Source organism: Marmota flaviventris, chromosome 2 (assembly GCF_047511675.1).
Source record: "Marmota flaviventris isolate mMarFla1 chromosome 2, mMarFla1.hap1, whole genome shotgun sequence".
In the NCBI taxonomy this organism is placed as follows: Eukaryota; Metazoa; Chordata; class Mammalia; order Rodentia; family Sciuridae; genus Marmota; species Marmota flaviventris.
Genome location: NC_092499.1, coordinates 69,086,797 through 69,108,982, shown reverse-complemented (window position 1 = coordinate 69,108,982; position 22,186 = coordinate 69,086,797). Strand labels below are relative to the sequence as shown.

General features: G+C 34.0%; 1 protein-coding gene across 1 annotated transcript; it reads left to right on the top strand.

The window, feature by feature from the left end:
* Positions 1-1,228: 1,228 nt before the first annotated feature.
* Positions 1,229-21,226, top strand: LOC139704615 (neurofibromin-like). Its single transcript, XM_071607405.1, has 16 exons — positions 1,229-1,265; positions 5,463-5,656; positions 6,640-6,780; positions 6,931-7,210; positions 7,932-8,146; positions 8,389-8,450; positions 8,595-8,709; positions 9,237-9,338; positions 11,243-11,383; positions 13,865-13,991; positions 14,974-15,105; positions 16,047-16,182; positions 18,037-18,194; positions 20,294-20,416; positions 20,812-20,942; positions 21,122-21,226. Exons 2-16 carry the CDS (start codon positions 5,495-5,497, stop codon positions 21,224-21,226), a joined length of 2,130 nt encoding a protein of 709 aa, XP_071463506.1. The 5' UTR covers positions 1,229-1,265; positions 5,463-5,494.
* Positions 21,227-22,186: the final 960 nt, after the last annotated feature.

Here is a 22,186-nt window from a genome sequence, read left to right as displayed (position 1 = left end):
AAAGATACATAAACTTAGAAATAATAACATTAATGTTTTCAATTTTAGGAAAATGAAACTATAAATCTGTCATTAATTTCTAATTCAAAATTATTTATTGAAGAATACTGACAATCTTCTAACAATTACTAGCTTGCATGAACATGTACTCTTTTCTAGTGAAATAGAGCAAGTTGACAGCTTTTGCTTTTTGCTGAAGACTGTCATCCCAGAAAACAAGCTGTTTAGGCAAACTTAAATTTCCATGACTTTTTTTCCTCTGTATGGTTGTTGCATAAATATATCAGCATGATAAAAATTCAGAGGTAAGGAAAACCTAAAATTTCCTTTGCTGAATGAAGGAGAAAAATTCGAATTTTAAAATCGAATGAGTTTTGTAAGCTGTCTCCTAAATTGGCTCAAATTTATTTTCAGACATTTTTAAGTGTATTTTTTGTTCTAATAGAGCATGAATATTATAGTTTTTCAGGTGCAGTGGCTGTGTATGATGGAAGAGGTCATAGAAATGCAAATGGGGGGATTTATAGTTAATTTTGGTTTTGACCTCCAGTTGTGGTGTCACTTGTGTGAAGCCCATAAAGAAATTCAGCAGATACTGAATTTAAAATTTCTGACATTCTCATTTGATGAGGTTCACCTCATTTCTCTTCTTACGATTCCTGTTTTTACTGGATCTAGCAGAAGAGAGAAAACCACAATTTGTATTTTGACTTCCCTAAAAACATAATGTATCTTCTGACTTTTTTCTTATTGATCCTTTTTAGGACCATAAACCTGTAATGTTTTATGTCCCAGTAAAATGTCTTCTAAGAAGGCAAAAACCCACTGTCTTAGAAACCTCACAGTGCTCTTCTGGTTATGTCATAAATCTCTTTAAAAAAAATCCCTAAATGATCAAGGGATATTTGGGTTCACCATAATGTCTTATCTCTAATTGATCATAAAATTTTAAAAATAATTGATCATGCTTCGTAATAGAATCAGAAGTTGTATATTCGAAAAATTTGTGGAATTATAAGGAAAAATAAGTTTTAAAACAACTTCATTTGTGTTTTCTCCTAGGTCAGCTGCCTAAAATCTTCTGTGTGCCTTAACTTGTACCTTTAATTTAAAAATCGAGGGACAGTTACTAGAGACATCAGGTTTATGTATCCCTGCCAACAACACCCTCTTTATTGTCTCTATTAGTAAGACACTGGCAGCCAATGAGCCACACCTCAAGTTAGAATTTTTGGAAGAGTGTATTTCTGGATTTAGCAAATCTAGTAAGTAATTATAATTTTCTTTAATACTAACAATAATTATTTAAAAATTCAGAGAATCCCCTTTTGTTTCAGAATTTACCAGTGAATTCTTTCACTTATTATATTTTACTCTTTTAACCTTTTCTAAATTTTTATCTATGGTACTCTGTAACTGAAAGAACTTTGAAGAAAATTCCTGATAGGACACATTAAGAAATTCACCAAGCCACTAGGCATGGTGGCACATGCCTATAATCCCAGCAGCTGAGGCAGAGGATGCAAGTTCAAAGCCAGCCTCAGCAAAAGCAAGGCACTAAGCAACTCATTGAGACCCTAAATAAAACACAAAATAGATCTAGGGATGTGGCTTAGTGGTTGAGTGTCCCGTTCAATCCCTGGGACAACCCCCCACCAAAAAAAAAAAAAAAAAAAAAAGAAAGAAAGAAAAGAAATCCACCAAGCCTGGTATAGTGGCTCTAGCTGGTAACCCCAGAGATTTGGGAAGCTAAAACAGAAGGATCAAAGTTCAAGGCAAGTGTGGGCAATTTAGTGAGACCCTGTCTCAAAATTTAAAAAATAAAAAGGTCTGGGGATGTGGCTCAGTGGTGAAGCACCCCTGGGTTAAATCCCTAGTACCACAAAAGAAAAAAAAGGAGAAAAAAAGAAATCCATCAAAATTCTGACAGTATAAATGAGGTGGTGAGATTTTTGGTATCTTACATGTCTCTGGGCCTCTTAAAAGTATTTTCTTCATTGTTTTAATTTGATGAGCTTTGACATTTTTTTTCTTAGCAGATAATTCCACATGAATAAAATATCCATGTGTCTCCTTTTTCAGAAAAAAAAAATGTGATTTTATGGACATGTATGGTTCATGGAGAACGCAGTGACACAGGTCCAGAGTTAGTCCTGGTGTTGCTTTAATAAGTGTCATGAATTTGACATCCATTTCTTTTGTCTGTCCATCTTCATAACCCATAAATGTTGACCTTTCCCAGCTTAGTTCCTGACATTTTCTTCCCATTTATTTATTTATTTATTTAGCCTGGGAAATTTACCGCTAAGACACATCCTCACCCCTTTTTTCAGTTTGAAATGAGGTCTCACTGAGTTGCTTAAGACTTACTAAATTGCTGAGGCCGGCCTTGAACTTGTGATCCTCCTTCCTCAGCCTCCTTCACAAGTCGATGGAATTACAAGCATATGTGACCATGCCGAACTTCTTCCCTTTCTCTTTTCCTCATGATACATACAACTTTTCTTTTTTCTGTGTTTAAACACATTTCTTGACTTTATTAGGTAATTGAAAACTTTAACAATTTAATCAAGGCTAGATCACTATGTATGTTTTTTCAAGCAAGAAATGTAGGAGTAACCCTGATAAGAAAATGTATAATATTAACTAAACAGAAAAAGTATAAAGGTTTATTGATTAATATTAATATAAGAAAATATTTGAGTGAATGTACAGGCATAATGTATTCCTGTATGAACAGTTCTTCCTAGATGATTACAAATTTATTGTAGTCCCATGAAATTTGAGGAATGAGAATGGAAATTAAACTGTAAATGATCTTAAATTCTACTTGAAGGTTTAAGAATACTATTTATGAGGCTGAGACAGGAAGATCACAAGTTTGAGGCCAGTCTGGGCAACTTAGCAAGATCCACTCTCAAAAAAAAAAAAAATGTTAAAGGGCTGGGGGATGTACCTCACTAGTAGAGTGCCTCTGGGTCCAATCTCCAGTATCATTAAAAAAAAAAAAGTATAAAAAAAATCCCTAAGAAAACATTGGGAAGAAAGACTTGATATTACAGATATCTGAACATATTATAGTGGTATAGTAATTAAAACATGAGTGTTCAAGAATCAGCACTCAGATCAGTTTTAAGAAAAGATAATAAAGAAGCAACATAAACTAGGGGGGAAAGATTAAATTGTTTAAGAAATGAGATTGAGAAATGAGTTAAGTTGGGTCTTCTTCCATACCACAAGATGTCAAAATAAGTTCTACCTGTATTTAAGGGTTGAATATGAAAACTAGAACCATTAAAAAACGAAGAGGAAGAAGTTAATATTGAATTACTTTTTAGATGAATAAAGAACATAGGAAACAAGATGATGGAAACAAATAATGAACAAATTCAACTTCATGAAGCTTCAAAACATTTTTTTAAGTGATGATAAATATAAACCTAGAAGGGTAAATGCTAGAAAAGATTAACATTAATCATGAAGAGATTTTTATAAATAAGAAAAATGAATCAACAGTAACATACAAATCATGCTAAAGAAGAATGTTTATGTTGATTTTATTAATAAAAGTAAAAAATGTCAATTGAAAGAATAGTGAGATAACATATTTAGCTATCATATTAGAACATATTTTTAAATTCAGTACTGATGCTCTGTAGAATATTGAACAGGGGCAGTTTTTCTAGAAAGTTTGGAAGTGATTATCAAGACCCTTAAGAGTATTCAATCCTTTTGGTCTCATAATTCCACTTTTTTAAATTTGTCCTAAGGAATTAATGTTGTTTGTCATAGATTATTTTTTAATTTATTTAGATTTTTCAACTAAAATATATCTTGTCATTAGTAAAGTGCCCAGATCTTAAGTGGAGAATTTGATGAATTTTTACATCACAGTACATCACAAAAGTAGCTTCTAGATCCAGAACATTTCCAACATCCAGAGGATCCTTTCTCACTTAATATTGCCCCTTTACCAAAAGTAAACACTGTTGTAACTTCTATTGCCATAGATTTATTTTGACTACTTTTGAACTTCATATGATATTCCTTAAAGTAAGAAAAAAAGGGGCATAGTCAAACTACAGGGAACTAATTACCTTGTTGGATCTTATGACGGAATAATATGAAGCCATTAAAAATTTTTGAGGTGGGGCTGGGATTTTTGCTCAGTAGTAGAGTACTTGCCTAGCATGTGTGAGGCCCTGGCTTCAATCCTCAGACCACATAAAGATAAACAAATAAAACAAAGGTATTGTGTACATCAACAACTAAAAAAATATATTAAAAGAATTTTTTTTTGAGGGGTCAGACATGGTGACATATGCCTATAATCCCAGCTTCGTGGGAGGCTGAGGTAGAAGGATCACACGTTTGAAGTAAGCCTGGGTAATTTAGCAAGATCCTGTCTCAAAATAAAATAGAAAGGCTGAGATATAACTCAGCGGTATAGCAATACCTAGCATTTATGATGCCCTGGGTGTAATATCCAGTAACACACACACACAAGTTTTTGTTACAGAGTTTCACTTTGGAAAGATGGAAACATTCTAGAGATAGCTAGTGGTAATCATTGCACAACCATGTGAATATACTTAATATATTTTTAAGTATACTTAAAAGTGGTTAAAGTGTTAAATTTTATATTGTGTATATTTTATCACAATTTATAAAATTCTCTTTGAGACTTTTAAGTGTATAGAGGATTTTGTATCTTAGTCTATTTTTTTTTCCCAAAAAACAAATTGAAAAATGGTTTTGGAGAATTTTTAATGATTAGTAAATCTCAGTAAAATGTATAATGAGAAAGTATTTAGGGTATACTGTATATAGAGCATGATCCTAACTTTTGGGGGGGTTATATATGTGTACACTGTCATAAGCATATATTATTTCTACAAATATTTGAAACCATGTGGAAAGATGAGGTAATGTGTTAATATATTAAGACCGGTTTCATTTTTTAGTGACATTCTCCTTCTGCCGAACTTTCTATAATTCTCTACATGTCCCTTTTCCAGTGAGAATAAAACTTAAAATATTTTTAAGCTAGATGAGAAATTATTAAAATGGAGAAAATAAGATAATTTTTTAAAACTTGCCTTACCAGCTTTTAAGATTGAATTCTTCAAGGTTTATTCACTTTCTTCACCTCTTATCCTCAAAAATATATTTTCCACCAGGTGCAGTAGCACATGCCTATAATCTCAGTGACAAGTGAGACCTGGTCTCAAAATTAAAAATAATAATAATAATAAAAGGGACTAGGGATGTAGCTCAGTAATAAAGTGCCCCTGGGTTCAATTCCCAGATAGAATCTATAGATAAATAATGATTTGCCAAATCTCTTTTCTCTGATTCTAGGTAATGATCTTTAATTCTTACCTCCCCTCTCATTCCTTCATATTAAAATAATTGTTGTAATTTTCATTGATCATCTATGATAATAGTATATGTTTTTCTAGGTATTGAATTGAAACACCTTTGTTTGGAATATATGACCCCATGGCTGTCAAATCTAGTCCGTTTCTGCAAGCATAACGATGATGCCAAACGACAAAGAGTTACTTCTATTCTTGATAAGCTAATAACTATGACCATAAATGAGAAACAGATGTATCCATCTATTCAAGCAAAAATATGGGGGAGCCTTGGACAGGTATTGAATTTGCTCAAATATTTATCTAGTATCTCCTATGTGCACCTATTTTTTTGGTGCCTACTTTGTACAAAGCTGCATGCTGGACACTAGGGTATAGCTGTAGAAAATATAATTGCCTCCTTCGAAAGCATGCAGATGCCCACCCAATTCTTAATCTAGTTTGAAATTGTAAATGTCTAATGAATGTTTCAGAACCAGAAAAACACTAGTTACTTTAGCACTCTTCTCCAGGACATAACTATATAGAGTTTAACTATAGAAATATGACATCATATGCTTTAAAATGTATTCTCATTCTTGCATACCATCAATGTCAGTATTTCTTATTAATGTCATTAGGGACATCAGCTTTCATTTATAGTTTTAGCATAATAATTCTACTATTAAAATAAAGGATCTAATGTAACTTTTTTAATCTGACAAGAATTATGTATGTTATTTCTTCAAAGTAATCACTTAAGGAAGCAGTACACTTGTTTGAACATTACTGTGAATTCTTTAAGTAATTTTATAGCACTAGAAAATTTCTCAGTACTTGACATCATTTCCTATATTTTAAAATAATTAAGTTGGCTGGGGATGTAGCTCAGTGGTTGATTGCTTGTCTAACATATTCAAGGTCCTGGGTTCAATCCCCAGTACCAATAATAATAATGATGATGACGACGACGACGACGACGACGACGATGATGATGATGATGTTGTTGGTTACACATATTGTCAAGGAAGAGCAGAGATACTTTACAAGTGAATGAAACTAGTACTGTATACATTATTAAATTTTGAATATTTATCTTTTACTCTCTGAAGGAACCAAGTGAATATCCTCATCCTTTCCTGACAGGACTCTAATAAATTTCTAATATTTTAGAGGCCTTGGATAAAATAGTTTTTATGTTAATTGGGCTGTTCTTTGAATTTTTTTAAATTAAAAGTTCACAATGTGGTTGAAAACAAGTTTATTTTCCCTCTTCCATTAGATTACAGATCTGCTTGATGTTGTACTGGACAGTTTCATCAAAACCAGTGCAACAGGTGGCTTGGGATCAATAAAAGCTGAAGTGATGGCAGATACTGCTGTAGCTTTAGCTTCTGGAAATGTGAAATTGGTTTCAAGCAAGGTAATCACTTTTCCTTTGCCCTCTGGATCGTGGCATTATATATCTGTTTTTTACTATCCGGAGGGCTTTTGTTTTGTTATATTAAAGTTAAACTAAAATTTTTAATAGAACTTTTAGTCCCATGTTTCTTAAAATTCTGCTTTTTTACAGGTCATTGGAAGGATGTGCAAAATAATTGACAAGACATGCTTATCTCCAACTCCTACTTTAGAACAACATCTTATGTGGGATGATATTGCTATTTTAGCCCGCTACATGCTGATGCTGTCCTTCAACAATTCCCTTGATGTGGCAGCTCATCTCCCTTACCTCTTCCATGTTGTTACTTTCTTAGTAGCCACAGGTCCATTGTCCCTCAGAGCCTCCACACATGGATTGGTTATTAATATCATTCACTCTCTGTGTACTTGTTCACAGCTTCATTTTAGTGGTAAGTTCTAGGAAGGTAATTTGTGTTCAACCTATTCTTTTCTCCACTTTACTTCACCTAGTTGGTACAGATTTCTTATTATTTATGACAGTGTCTTAACACCAAGGTGCTAATTTAAGCCTGCAGTAATGACTTGAAATTTTATCAAAAAGAAAAATAATTTACTTCCGTTCTATATCAAGTTATAATAAGGATTTTCTGTGCAAATTTGTCATGTAGACTCTTATAGTTATCACATAAGCTATAAATACTCAATGTTAAGTAGATTGTGTTACATTATTAGTACTAATTAGTGATTAAATGGAGATCTTCAATTCAGCTAGGCACATTGTTAAATGCCTGTAATCCTAGCAACTTGGGAAATTGAGGCAGGAAGATTCCAAGTTCAAGGCCAGCCTCAGCAACTTAGCAAGGCCCTAAGCAACTTAACAACAACCTGTCTCAAAATAAAAAATTAAAAGACTGGGGATGTTGCTCAGTGGAAAAGCACCTCTGGGTTCAGTCCCCCACTCAATACAAATATATAGATAGATAAATAGAGAGATAGATATTTTATATAAATGTATCTATATAATATATATACCAATACTATATATATATACATATATATATATATGAAATATATATATATGTATATATATATATATATATATGTATATATGAAATATATATATGTATATATATCTTCAAAGTTTTTACTTGTTCCTTTTTTCTTTTACAGAAGAGACCAAGCAAGTTTTGAGACTCAGTCTAACAGAGTTCTCATTACCCAAATTTTACTTGCTGTTTGGCATTAGTAAAGTTAAGTCAGCTGCTGTCATTGCCTTCCGTTCCAGTTACCGAGACAGGTCGTTCTCTCCGGGCTCCTATGAGAGGGAGACTTTTGCTTTGACATCCTTGGAAACAGTCACAGAAGCTTTATTGGAGATCATGGAGGTATTTAAGGCAAAATGATAAGACACTAAGTTAAAATCATTTTTAAAAATCTAACATTGTACAGAAGAAATACTGATATATTCTGCTGTTTTGCACTTAATACTTGAATAAAAACACCTCCATGGAATTTGTTATTTATTGGTAACATAAAGGTCATTTATTTAATGACATGTTTATTTATTTATTGAAATGTTTCTAAAAATATTTGCATATACATATAAGGGTATATTTTTCTTTTTTAGGCATGTATGAGAGATATCCCAGCATGCAAGTGGCTGGATCAGTGGACAGAACTAGCTCAAAGGTAGGTCCCAAATTCAATATAAATTGTAAAAGTATGTGAGTTGTTGAAAAGATGGCTATTACCGCATAGTCAATGTCTTATTATTTTGTGTATTTGGGTTGAACATAAAGGTTTTTATAAACTTTTTTGATCTTTTAATTGCAGATTTGCATTCCAGTATAATCCATCCTTGCAACCGAGAGCTCTTGTAGTCTTTGGCTGTATTAGCAAACGAGTCTCTCATGGGCAGATAAAGCAGATTATCCGTATTCTTAGCAAGGTATTTCTTCCCTTCTCTCAAATATTTGTGGTTCCCAAATTGTAAAGCATATCTTCCATTATTTTTTTTCTTCCATTATTTTTAAATTTAATAAAAACTTAATTATGTTGCTTAAAACATTTAAAAGATGAATTTTATCTTCTTTATTGTAATTCTTGGAAGTGAAGAAATCTTCTCTTTTAAAGAAGCTATATCTTCAGGAGACAATAAGTAACTTGCCTCTTTTTTTAAGCATGAACCCTTAATATTTTATCAGATTTATGAAGTTTACTATTTGGTAAGACTTACAAAAATTGTATAACTTGTAATTACTATAATATTGCCTGTCTTATTAGAATATGTTATAGAAATGCTTTAAAAAACAAGAAATAATGTATATCAAACTAGCTACTAAGATCACCATTGTATTAGAAAAAATTCTCATACTTGTTGAATAAGTAAATATTCCTAACTGATTTCTGAGATTCAGTTTAGGAGTTTGTTTTATTTCAATCAAAGTAAAATAAAGAATTCTGTTTTCCTAAAAGGCACTTGAGAGTTGCTTAAAAGGACCTGATACTTACAACAGTCAAGTTCTGATAGAAGCTACAGTAATAGCACTAACCAAATTACAGCCACTTCTTAATAAGGTAATTATTGTATAGCACATTAAGTTTTTTCATTTTGGGTGTCAGTATTACATGTTGTTTACTTGTAAGGAGTTCAGAAATTAAGATGGATTAAGGGAAGGTCATAAAGAAGGTCATAGTTAAGGTGGAACATCTTGTCACAAAGTTTAGTTGTTTGAAGTTGTTACATTAAAGGAAAAATAAGTATGGAAAATGCATTCTCAAGTACTTGTAATTTTATATCTCATCAATCCTAAAGGACCTATTCTTAATTCTTTCATCTAATAATTATTGCATATCTACTGTGTGCCAAGTTCTGTCATAGATGCTAGAGATATACGTAGTGCCAATCAAGCCAATAAAAAAATGCCTGCCCTCATGGAGCTTGTATTCTAGGGTGAGTTTAGAGGGTCATGGAGTGGATAGATAATAAACAAAGTAAGTAAAATACTTAGTGTTAGTAAGTAGAAAATATAAAGCCAAGAGAAGTATATCTGATCATCAAAAGAGTTTGGTACTAGACTGGGAGTAGAGCTCAATGACTGAGCATTACCTAGTATTTATAAGGTCCTGGGTTTGATCCTCACCACTGTGATTTAAAAAAGAGAGTTTAGGTGTTTTATGAAGGTAAAATTTTAAAGGAATAAAATGATACAGTTACTAATTTAGGATTGTCTGAGCTCATCTCAGCTTTGTGACCTCTGGCAGGTGATTTACATGTCTGGGCATTTTGTTTCCATATAGATAAAATGAGTAAACTAGACTAGATAATGGCATGTTATTACCTTCCAACTCTACAGTCATATAATTCTTTGAATTGAATTCCAAGGCATGCGGGTCTAGGAAGTGATTACAGAAAAATAAATACCTATTGTATCCCTGGTAGAGCTAGATGTTTTACAGATGTCTTTTTTTGTTTGTTTGTTTTTTTAAGTTGTTGATGGGCCTTCGTTATTTATTTATTTATATGTGGTGCTAAGGATCGAACCCAGGGCTTCACACATGCTAGGCAAGCGCTCTAACACTGAGCCACAACCCCAACTCCTACAGATATCTTAATCTTAAATGATACAAAATGATTTTCTTATCCTCATTCATGTAAGTAAAAATGAGACTCAGAAGGCCTAACACTGGAACCATGATTCTAATCCAAAGCTGTCTGATTTTAAGTCCATGTAGTTCCCCATAAAACACAGTGCTAAATAAGAATTACCAATAATATGTATTTTTAACTCAGAGAAGCAAGAGATTAATATTCTAGTAAGAGTGACACGAGTTCAAAATTAGAGATAGATAGGATTTAGTATAGGTAGAGAGAAAGAGAAGCAAGCCTTGAGCAGCAAAATATAGCAGTAGGGACTGTACAAGAATGCTAGGACATGGTGAGATGGTGGATAGACCATTCAAGTTGTTATGGAGAAATTTTGCAAGAAAATTATGAAGATTGGATAAAATTAATACAACATTCAACATTCTTCAGAAAGGAGTTTTAATATATACCATTTTTTAGCAGACAAAAAATATGACAAGAGCAGGACTTAGATCATTCTGGTGATACAGTACCCAGTAGGTTGGAACAGGGAAAAACTGAAGGCAGAAAGCATCCACATGTTGAATAAAGGGTGGCCTGAGGATTGCATCAGCAGCAGCAATACAAAAGAAATGACAAATTTGAGAGACTGCACTAGAAAACTGGATTTGGGAATCCAGAACAGAGAGAAATCAAAGAAGATGCTATGATCTCAGCCCAGATAACCATGTCTTTAGTTATACGCATGAAAAAGACAAAGAACTTATCTATATTTATCTCCTCCCCCAAATGAAAGCATGGGTAATTTTGCAAGATAGCATACTTTGTTTTATGATGAGGAGGCATAAATTTTATGTTCGGCTTACTAACCTGGAAATTTGTCTTCCTTTGCCAGGACTCCCCTTTGCACAAAGCCCTCTTTTGGGTAGCTGTGGCAGTGCTCCAGCTGGATGAGGTCAACTTATATTCAGCAGGCACTGCACTTCTTGAACAAAATCTACATACCTTAGATAGTCTCCGGATATTCAATGACAAGGTAAGCAAACTTTCCTTTGGAATTCCTAGATTACATGCATGTAGTACTTCTTTTTCTTTTTATTGCTGTGTGATTCTTTTAAAATCAAAAGAAGTCTATATTTTAAATATGGATATTTTTAATTTAGTTTAGTGTGAGTATATTTTCTTACCAGCTCATAAAAAAACCTATTTAAACTTTAGTACATATTTTCTGTATACAGATAGCAAAAAATGGTGCTTGCTGATGCTAACAAATATTTTTAAGATAAATAATACTGAGTGGTAATAATAGCAACTATGCCAGGCCTTATGCTAAGCACTGTACATTCATTATTTTTCATTTTGATAACTCCAAGGTAGAGGTTAGCATTCTCCATTCTTATTTCACAAATAAAGAAATAATCTAAAAAAGTGCTTGTTTTTATTGACTAATGCTACTTAATGAAAAGTATAATAGTAGTTGGCTATAATCCCAACTACTCAGAAAACTTTAAGCAGGAAGATCAGTATTATTAAAACCTAATAAGGAAGTTGGAAAATCGAAAGGAACCCCCCCCCAAAAAAAAACAAAACACAGTATTTGTTCAGTCTTCCTAATGTGGTATAAAACCAGTATTTGTTCAGTCTTCCTAATTTTGTACAGACCCAGAATAGCTAGGTATTGTGGAAATAATTTTCCCCCCAGTTATAGGGAGTCAACACAGGGGTGATCTACCACTTAGCTACATCCTTACCCCTTTTTATTTTTTTGAGACAGGGCCTCAAACTTGAAAGCCTCCTGTCTCAGCCTTCCAAATAGCTAAGATTATAGGCATATGCCACCACACCCAACTGGAAATGAAATTAATCTTAGAGTTTGAAAGTATTTTACCAATAAAAAGGAACAATGATTAAGTAACTTGTCCTGATTCATGTATCTAGCTCCAAACTAGAATCCTTCTTTCTTAACTTTTTGTTCTTTTCTGGAGTTGTCTTGGGACAATAGTGGTCAAAGTGATATCTACTTATAGGCTATTTGTATGTTAGGAATATTTGTAGCCGGGCATAGTGGCACATGGCTATAATCCCAACTACTCAGAAAACTTAAGCAGGAAGATCACAAGTTTGAGGCCAGGCTTATAAACTTAGTGAGACCCTATCTCAAAATAAAAAGTAAAAAGGGCTGGATTATAGCTCAGTAATTAAGGGTCCTTGGGTTCACTCCCTACACCACCACAGGAAAAAAAAAGAAAGAATATTTGCAAATGAAGTGTTTGTATCTTAGAAATGTCTGCCTTGGTAATCCCAGTGTTTTGGAGGGCTAAGACAGGGGGATCACGAGTTAAAAGCCAGCCTTAGCAACTTAGTGAGACCCTGCTCAAAATTTTAAAAAACGGGGTGGGTGGCTGGGAATGTAGCTCATTGGTGAAGCACCTCTGGGTTAAATATCCAGAACCCCCCAAAAAAGGAAGTATCTGGCATTTTCAAAGCCAGAAAGAGCCCAGTAGAAGGAACTATGCCCCATAATTTAACCCATATGGTTTACTTTAAATCCAAACTATTCTAGGGCCCTAATGTACTAGAAATCAGTTAATAAAGCTTGTTAAAAGTCACCAGGATGATATCTGGGTTCATAGATGCACGCTTCCGGGCCCAGCTATTTGGGAGATTGAGGCAGGAGGATCACTTGAGTCCAGGAATTTGGGTTTTTTGTTTGTTTTTGTTTTTTAGTTGTAGATGAACACAATACATTTATTTTATTATTATTTTTTTAATGTGATGCTGAGGATCAAACCCAGTGCCTCACGTGTACTAGGCAAGTGCTATAAACTGAGTTTTAAACCCAGTTCCTAGTTCAGGAGTTTAATGTAAGCCTAGACACCATGCAAAGCCCCAGCTTGAGGGAGTAGGTGGAGGAACAAACTACATACCCAAAATAAACTTACACTGAAATAAAAAATTATGTATTATAAATAAATAAATGCTATTTCATTGTTCTACTGTCTTATTATTTAAGTGCTTGACTATCTTGCATCTTGTACTAGTTAATTTTTAAGATCTTTAATATTCTTCTGTGGTTTTCTGTAGCTGAAAATAATTTCTCTCAACTTAAAGGATTACTTGTCATAACTATTGAACACAAAAATCAATCATTGGTGTATATTTTTAGGGGAGGCACTAGGAATTAAACCCAGGGATGCTGTACATCCCAGACTTTATTTTTTTATTTTTATTTTTTGGAGACAGTTTAACCAAGTTACTGAGGCTGTCCCAAACTTGCAATCCCAAGTAGCTGGGGATAACAGGTGTGTGCCATGAAACTCTAAATAAGTGATCTTTTAAAGAAAGCTTCTGAACTAGGCCTGTAACTCAGTGACCAAGTGCTTGCCTAGCATAGATGAGTTCCTGGGTTAGATCCCCTGCACGGCAAAAAAAAAAAAAAAAAAAAAAAAAAAAAATTAAGAAGTGAAGAAAGCTTCTGTGTGAACTTCATTAATTCTCTCATAATTATTTTCAGTAGAGTCCGGAAGAGGTATTTATGGCAATCCGGAATCCTCTGGAATGGCACTGCAAGCAAATGGATCATTTTGTTGGACTTAATTTCAATTCTAACTTTAACTTTGCACTGGTGGGACACCTCTTGAAAGGTAGAGAGGCCTTATGTCAGAATGTTAGTATGAAGCGCTACCTAGAAGCTGGAAGTAATTAAAATAATTGGTTACTTGAAATAATTTAACCCATATGTTTACTTTAAATCCAAACTTTGTCTTATTGAGTTATATTTTGTTCAGTATGTATTTTAATAGAGCCTAATTTCCATATCAAATATCAGATTTACTTAAAAAGCAGAAGACGACAACCCACTTGGGATTCCTTCCTTTAGGAGCTCCACTTTCTTTGTTTCAAAAATAAATTGTTACTTTGCTCTAAAAAAAAAAAATGCAAAAGAGTTGATTTTTTGTAAAATTCCTAAGTACTAGGGCTAGGTGTATAACAATCCCCTGCCCCTTCAAACAAAAAAGAAATTCTACGTACTGAGCCTTTTAATAACTATGTTATTAGTAATAGTACTTAAGTATTCTGTTGATTAGCAAAACAAGACATTGTAGATCAGTGTTATTTGGTTAATTTATATTAGAAAATCTTGTTGTACAGATTTGATTACAGATTTTCTTCAGCTTGTTTCCAGTGTATTATAGATCAGTACCATTATTATACCACAGAGCCTCATCTCTCTGATCCTATCCCCACCCCTCCAGATTCCTGTATTACTTATAGCCAGTGCTCGTCAGCTGTTCCTCATCCTTCACTTTCTGACCTGGCTTTATTCTTCATTGCTGACTTCACAACTTGATAGCAGTGAATATAATATGATGCAGTCATGATCAGAGACTGTGGTTATTAGGAATAGCATAGTGTTTTGAGTGAGTGTCAAGCTAGAACTTGAGTCTCTAGTTTTGTATCAATTTAAATAATTCTTAGGCATGAGGGATCATAGAAGTTCCCTAATTTTTACCTGATGGGTACCTACCACTGTAAACGTATACATTTGATTTTACTTCCTTATAAAATTCCTGTGGAAAATATTAACAGGATAAATTAACATCTTGTTTTTATTTTTTTTTATAGGGTACAGGCATCCTTCACCTGCCATTGTTGCAAGAACAGTCAGAATTTTGCATACACTACTAACTCTGGTTAATAAACATAGAAATTGTGACAAATTTGAGGTGAATACGCAGAGTGTGGCTTACTTGGCAGGTAAAAACAAGAAACAGACAAAATTAATATTGCTGCAACTTTATCTTAGGAAAACCAAAAAGTACAAATACCTTCCTATATGGGTCCTTCAGCTGGCTAATTGGCAGAGTAAATAATTCATAGGTTCATAGGCCAGTCCTTTGATGTGGTTAAAACTTTGAAAGTTTTGCCAAAACGTTTTTCCTAATAAAATCTGGAATGTGTTCCTCTTGTCATCTTTGGTTCAGAACACAACAGTGGCTCCCTGTGGTTTGTCATAAAATCTGAATGCCTCAGGCCCTCAAGCAACTCTGATTCTATCTTCTTTATCTAAATTTCATAAGCCTAATTTTTTATATTTCTCCAAATGGATGGACTATTTTAAGTTAATCTACTTCCCATCTCTTAGTAGTGACTTTCTGCCTCTTCAAAAGTTATTCCTCATGCCATTTTATCTGAAATGTCTGCCCCATCCATACTAATCCATTAAACCTCCCCTATTTGCTCTTTTCTAATTTTTGTTTCTTTGCTCAGCAACATTTAGCACTCTCACACTTCTTGAATGTAGTTGTTCAGTGGCAAGTACTGATTCCCAGTTTAGCAGGTTCCATTTGTTGCAACTTTTTTATTTCATAGCCAATCATTTAACATCTCTTGAGTGTTTTCCTCAGTGAATTTAATAATACCTGCCCTGACTACTTTTTATTTGTTGAGATCAAATGTACATTTAAGCCCTTGAAAAAAAAGGGTGCTTACTAAATCTCTTTGTATATTTCATGTTTATGTAGCCTTCCAAAACAGATAGACAGGTCTGTCATTAGGTTTATATCCCTGAACCTCACATACTCTAGGGCTTTTTAAATGCACCTTTAACAGGTGTTACCCTCTTTAGAAATGTATCCTGTTTTAGGTGACACTAGTGACTTGTTAAATTTTTTAATCTGCTTTCTCTTTTATTTTAGCTTTACTCACAGTGTCTGAAGAGGTTCGAAGTTGCTGTAGCCTCAAACATAGAAAGTCCCTTCTTCTTACTGACATTTCAATGGAAAATGTTCCCATGGATATGTATCCCATTCATCATGGTGATCCCAGCTATAGGTAAGTGGACTTGCTCCTCCATAATTACATAATTATAATCAAGTTTCAATTTTCCAATGCCAGTGAAAGCAAGTGGCAGAATCATCTAGAAGATAACATAGAGGGGAATCTAGAGATAGTCAGGGAAGTGAAATAATAGTCTAGGAAGTCAAAACTATAAATATATAGTATTTTATGAGTTAGTAATAGGATAGTTATCATTCTAGTCTCATTGTGTTAATGTTATCATTAGTTTGCCTTTGTTGAGCACAAACCAGTTGAATAACAGATGATTTGAAAGGATTAGGTTGCAGCAAAGGGTCTTGGAAAAAAACAGTATGAAATAGAAGCAACAGTTGCATATTTCATGATAGAAGCTAAACCATGTAGATTTGTAAAACCATGCATGCCCACATAAAAATTGTGTTTACTTGTATCACATTAAAGTCATTAAGAAGCTTTCTTTAGTACAGATTTAGATGAAAACCAATGAAATTATGTTCAATGTTATACGTGATTTGAGGTAGTATATTTTTCAGTATAACTTGGAGAAATTAGATGAAATGGCATCATTTGGGGATTTTTTGGCATTTTCAATTAAACAAAAATATTTAATTTTAATTTTTTGGGTACTGGGGATTGAACTCAAAGGCACTCGACCACTGAGCCACATCCCTAGCCCTATTTTGTTGCTTAGTGCTTCACTTTTGCTGAGCCTTGCTTTGAACTGGCAATCCTGTTGTCTCAGCTTCCAGAGCTGCTGAGATTACAGGTGTGCGCCACCACACCCAGCTCTAAACAAAAATATCTTTAAGGTTTAGATACAACATTGAACATAGAATCTCTTATTTGTAGAGCTTATATTATTCAATTTATTAACTTTCTGCTTTTTTTAAAAAAAAAAAAAAAAGCCTTCCATGGTTTCCCAATAAGATTTTTAACAGTGTATGCAAAATTTATCTGCATATACTTGGTATGCAGTAGTCTTATTCATTAGCCATTTTATGACTGTATTTCTTCTGTCCTTTTTGTTATGGAAAGGAGAAAGTGAGTTTGCCTGACAGTTCCCCTGTCAACGTTTGATTGACAGTTCCCAATCAAGCCAAATAATTTAAAGTTTGATTTTCTTGGTATTTAAACCAAGAAAATAATTGCCTAAACTTGATTTTTCTCTATTTAAAAAATCAGTGCAGGGCTGGGGTTGTAGCTCAGTGGTAGAGCACTTGCCTAGCATGTGTGATGCACTGGGTTCGATCCTCAGCACCACATAAAAATAAATTAGTAAATAAAGGTATTTTTTTAAGTGCATTTAAGTTCAGAAGTATACAATATAATGATCTGTTTAATTGTCTGTGTTTATTGTCTGCCTGAAAATTGCTGAAAGTAAATTTTAAGTGTTCTCACCACAAGTAAATTATAAATATGTGAAATAATGCATGTTATTTAGTTTGATTTAGTTATTCCGTGTATACATACACATACACAATTTTTACTTGTCAATTTAAAAAGTTAATTAAGAACTAGGTATATAGCTCAGTTGTAGAGTGTTTGTCTAGCATGCTTGAGGTTCTGGGCTTTAGCCCCAGCACCAAAAAAAAAAATGTGAAAATGTTTAACAAGAAAAGCAATGAATAGAATCAATGTAGTATAATTCTTTCTGTTTAGCCTTTGGTGAGTCCCTACTATGTACAAGATACCATGGCAAGGAAGATAATATTTCCTGGGAATCCATTCAGAGTTTGCACTGTAAAGCCCTTTAAAGTGCAGTTTTAATATTGATTGCTGTCATTAGTAATAGAAAAGCTACTTGGAATGGGCAAACATTGGTTGTATTTGTCACCATGTCAATTAATTCTTTCTGATTAAATCTCTTAGGACACTAAAGGAGAACCAACCATGGTCCTCTCCCAAAGGTTCTGAAGGGTACCTTGCAGCCAGCTATCCAACTGTAGGCCAAACCAGTCCCCGAGCCAGGAAATCCATGAGTTTGGACATGGGGCAGCCTTCTCAGGCCAACACTAAAAAGTTGCTTGGTTAGTTTATCTTAATTTTGTACAATTCTTAAATGTAGTATTATTCTGGAAAACAATCAGAGGCTTTCACGCTTGAAAAGATTATTTGAAACTGTTTTATATTATCAAAATTTTTCTGTTTCACTGTGGCAAAGTCTTTGTTTTGTTTTGGTACTGGGAATTGAACTCAGGGGTACTCAACCACTGAGCCACATCCCCAGCCCTATTTTGTATTTTATTTAGAAACAGGGTCTCACTGAGTTGCTTAGCGCCTCACTAAGTTGCTGAGGTTGGCTTTGAACTGGCAATCCTGTGTCTCAGCCTCCCCAGCTGCTGAGATTACAGGTGTGTGCCACCACATCCGGCTCACTGTGGCAAAGTTTTTTTATGCCAGTTATAAGAGGGTTTGATAAATTAAGCCATTGTCAATTGAGATAGAGAAATTCAAATGAGACCTTGAAATAAGGGTTTGTTTATTTCCTCATTCTTTAAATACTACAACTCTTCTTGTTTTCTCCCTTGGGTGGGTAGCAGGCAATGGCAATAGGAAAACCATTAGACACCTACAAGAAGAAAAGAGTCTTGGTATACTCTGGGCTTTTGGGATATTTCGCAAAATTATCATTTGAAAGCAGAATACACCAAAATGGTATGAAGCTATGATAATAGTATTTCCCATGTTATCTTTGAAATGACAAAAAGTAAAATAATGTATTTTTCAATATTATAAGAAGGTTTAATTTTTGAGAGTTAAGATTGCTCAGTTCTACCAATATTTGTCTATGAAAAATACACCTAAAATGCTATAAGATCCTTTTCTGTTTCAGAAACTGAAAGTAAATTCCTGGAAGAGCCCAATGATCTACCTCACATCACAGAGGAAATGCAAAGCAGTTCTGTATTCCCTTTGAACTTTTCATTATTACTAGAATATGTTGGTATCTATTTCTATGACCAGCATTGTGAATGGTTCAGTGGAATTTCAGTTATCCATGCAAACATATTTAAATATCTTGAAGTAGTATTGGAAAAATGTTTGTGTTCATAAGGAAATTAGTGAACAAACAACAAAGTACAAAATAAATAACCTGCCAGTAAACCATGAAAGAAATGGAAACTGTGAATGATAATCACTGTTACTAGTCACACAGATGTCTGTTACTTTTTGTTTGAGTTCTTTTCTGTTAATACTTTGTGGTAAATAATCTTCTAGGAGTTTCCTGGTTATTTTGTGTTTTGTAATTCTGGATTTTTGTGTCAAGGAAGTTGTCCCCCTTTCCCTTGATTTGATTGCCAAAATTAACACCCACAACTACTAATGAGGCAAATATGCAATGGTTTGCATCTTAAATGCCCAAGTGAAAATTAGACTGATGAGAGATGCTAAGTAAGCCATAAGTGAAAAACTAACCAGAGAAAATGTGGTATTGAATTCATTCAGTGCATGTTCAGGGTGCAAAATTTATGGTCTCTGCCCTGGAGGAGCTTATAGTTTCATGACCAAGATATAGTCAGCTCACCAGCATCAATAGCATCTGCCAGGAGCCATTACAGTGATATAATAGGGAAACTGAGGTCTTGACGAAATTATGGGAAAGCTGCAATAACATTTGAACCAAGTCTTAAAGATTTAATCTATGTTTGCCAGGTAGACACAGGATAGAGAAGGGCATTTATTCAAGAGAAAGGAGGAATCGCCTGACTAAAGAAGTTAGGAAAGAACAGACAGTGCATTATGCCATCATGGGGAATGGTGTAGGAAATGAGGGTAGAGAAGAATCAGAACTTTATTGTGAAAGATTTTATGTGCCCTCTTCAGAGATTTAGAGATTTAGCCTTACCATGTATCAAGCAGAGATCTTTAAGTAAGTAAGAACATGACCAAATTTTATTTGCATTTTAGAAACTTTCTGGAAGCAATGTGGAGAAATAGGCAGAGATTTTGACTAGGGAACTATTTAAGAGATTAATACAGTAGTCCAAGCAAAAAATGATGTAGCTCTGTGCTAAGGCAGGAACATCTTAAACACTTTATATTCAAGCGTTTTTCTTTTTAGCATATTCTTATTCATAGACATCGTGGTTAATGAACTTCCATATTCTGTAACTTCTGTTTATAGGAACAAGGAAAAGTTTTGATCACTTGATATCAGACACAAAGGCTCCTAAAAGGCAAGAAATGGAATCGGGGATCACAACACCCCCCAAAATGAGGAGAGTAGCAGAAACTGATTATGAAATGGGTGAGAAACAAAGTTAATATTTGATCTAGATCATTGACAATAAGGTGGGAGAGTATAGAAAAGCTGTATTTACTTTCCATCCATGTATTTACATCTTCAGGATGCAATATAGAAATTTATCCTTTTTTGTAAGATAAGCTCTACAGTCCTTAAAATGACAGTTATCCTGAAACCTGTGTAAAAAGTAATCAAATATATTATACACAGCATTGTAAATAGCTAGCCAAATTTTTGTGTAGATGAATAGTAATTCTGTATGATGTTTATGTTAATATTTGAAGTATCTACTGAAAACCTTTTGAACTTTAGAAGTGACATGAAAATATGTTAGGCAAAATGGTTGTCTACGTGCTCTGTTAATACAGCTGATTGTGTTAATCCATATCTTACTGCAGAAACTCAGAGGATTTCCTCATCACAACAGCACTCGCATTTGCGTAAAGTTTCAGTGTCTGAATCAAATGTTCTTTTGGATGAAGAAGTACTTACTGATCCGAAGATCCAAGCGCTTCTTCTTACCATTCTAGTAAGGATTTTTACTTTTTGAGAATTTTTTTCCCCCTCAAATTTTTATTCCAGTCTACTGTTAGGAGCCACTTAATATTAAAAGCATGAAAGGAAGATCATCTACTTCTCACCAAAACAGATAACAGTTCAGCCACAAAATTTTTTTAAATGTTTATTTACTTTTCTGCATCTTGGCAGGCTACATTGGTAAAATACACCACAGATGAATTTGATCAACGAATTCTTTATGAATACTTAGCAGAGGCCAGTGTTGTGTTCCCCAAAGTTTTTCCTGTTGTGTAAGTATTTCCTTTTGTTTTTTTTATTTTTGTTTTTATGGTACTGGGGACTGAACCCAGAAGTACTTTACTACTGAGCTATATCCCTGGCATTTTTTTTTTTTTTTTGAGTTATGGTCTCTAAGTTTCCAAGACTGGTCTCAAACTTGAAATCCTCTTGCCTCAGCCTCCCAAGTCATTGGAATTACAGGCATGTACCACCATGCCTAGCCAGCACTCCTTTTAATTTTAGCTAACTTTTATACCTGTCTTTATGTCAAATGCTTTATAAAGATAGCATAAAATGGGCATGATAAAGCTAACTTTATTTTTTTTTTTTTTTTTTTTTTTCCCTTTTATTTTTTTTTTTTTTTATTGTTGGCTGTTCAAAACATTACATAGTTCTTGATATATCATATTTCACAATTTGATTCAAGTGGGTTATGAGCTCCCATTTTTACCCCATATACAGATTGCAGAATCACATCAGTTATACATCCATTGATTTACATATTGCCATACTAGTGTCTGTTGTATTCTGCTGTCTTTCCTATCCTCTACTATCCCCCCTCCCCTCCCCTCCCCTCTTCTCTCTCGCCCCCTTTACTGACATTCGTTTGTCCCCCTTGTATTATTTTTCCCCTTCCCCTCACTTCCTCTTGTATGTACTTTTGTATACCTCTGAGGGTCTCCTTCCATTTCCATGCATTTTCCCTTCTCTCTCCCTTTCCCTCCCACCTCTCATCCCTGTTTAATGTTAATCTTCTTCTCATGCTCTTCGACCCTACTCTGTTCTTAGCTACTCTCCTTATATCAAAGAAGACATTTGACATTTGTTTTTTAGGGATTGGCTAGCTTCACTTAGCATAATCTGCTCGAAACTGAATCCCTTTCTCTCGCCATGCACAAAAGTTAATTCAAAATGGATCAAGGAGCTTGATATCAAATCAGAGACGCGCCGTCTGATAGAAGAAAAAGTTGGCTA

Bases quoted from the DNA above. Each gene is read 5' to 3' on its own strand.
- LOC139704615 (XM_071607405.1), top strand. From the start codon at position 5,495: ATGACCCCATGGCTGTCAAATCTAGTCCGTTTCTGCAAGCATAACGAT. The intron at 18,195-20,293 runs GTTAGTTTATCT...TTCTGTTTATAG, and splicing joins CAACACTAAAAAGTTGCTTG to GAACAAGGAAAAGTTTTGAT. The intron at 20,943-21,121 runs GTAAGGATTTTT...GCATCTTGGCAG, and splicing joins CGCTTCTTCTTACCATTCTA to GCTACATTGGTAAAATACAC.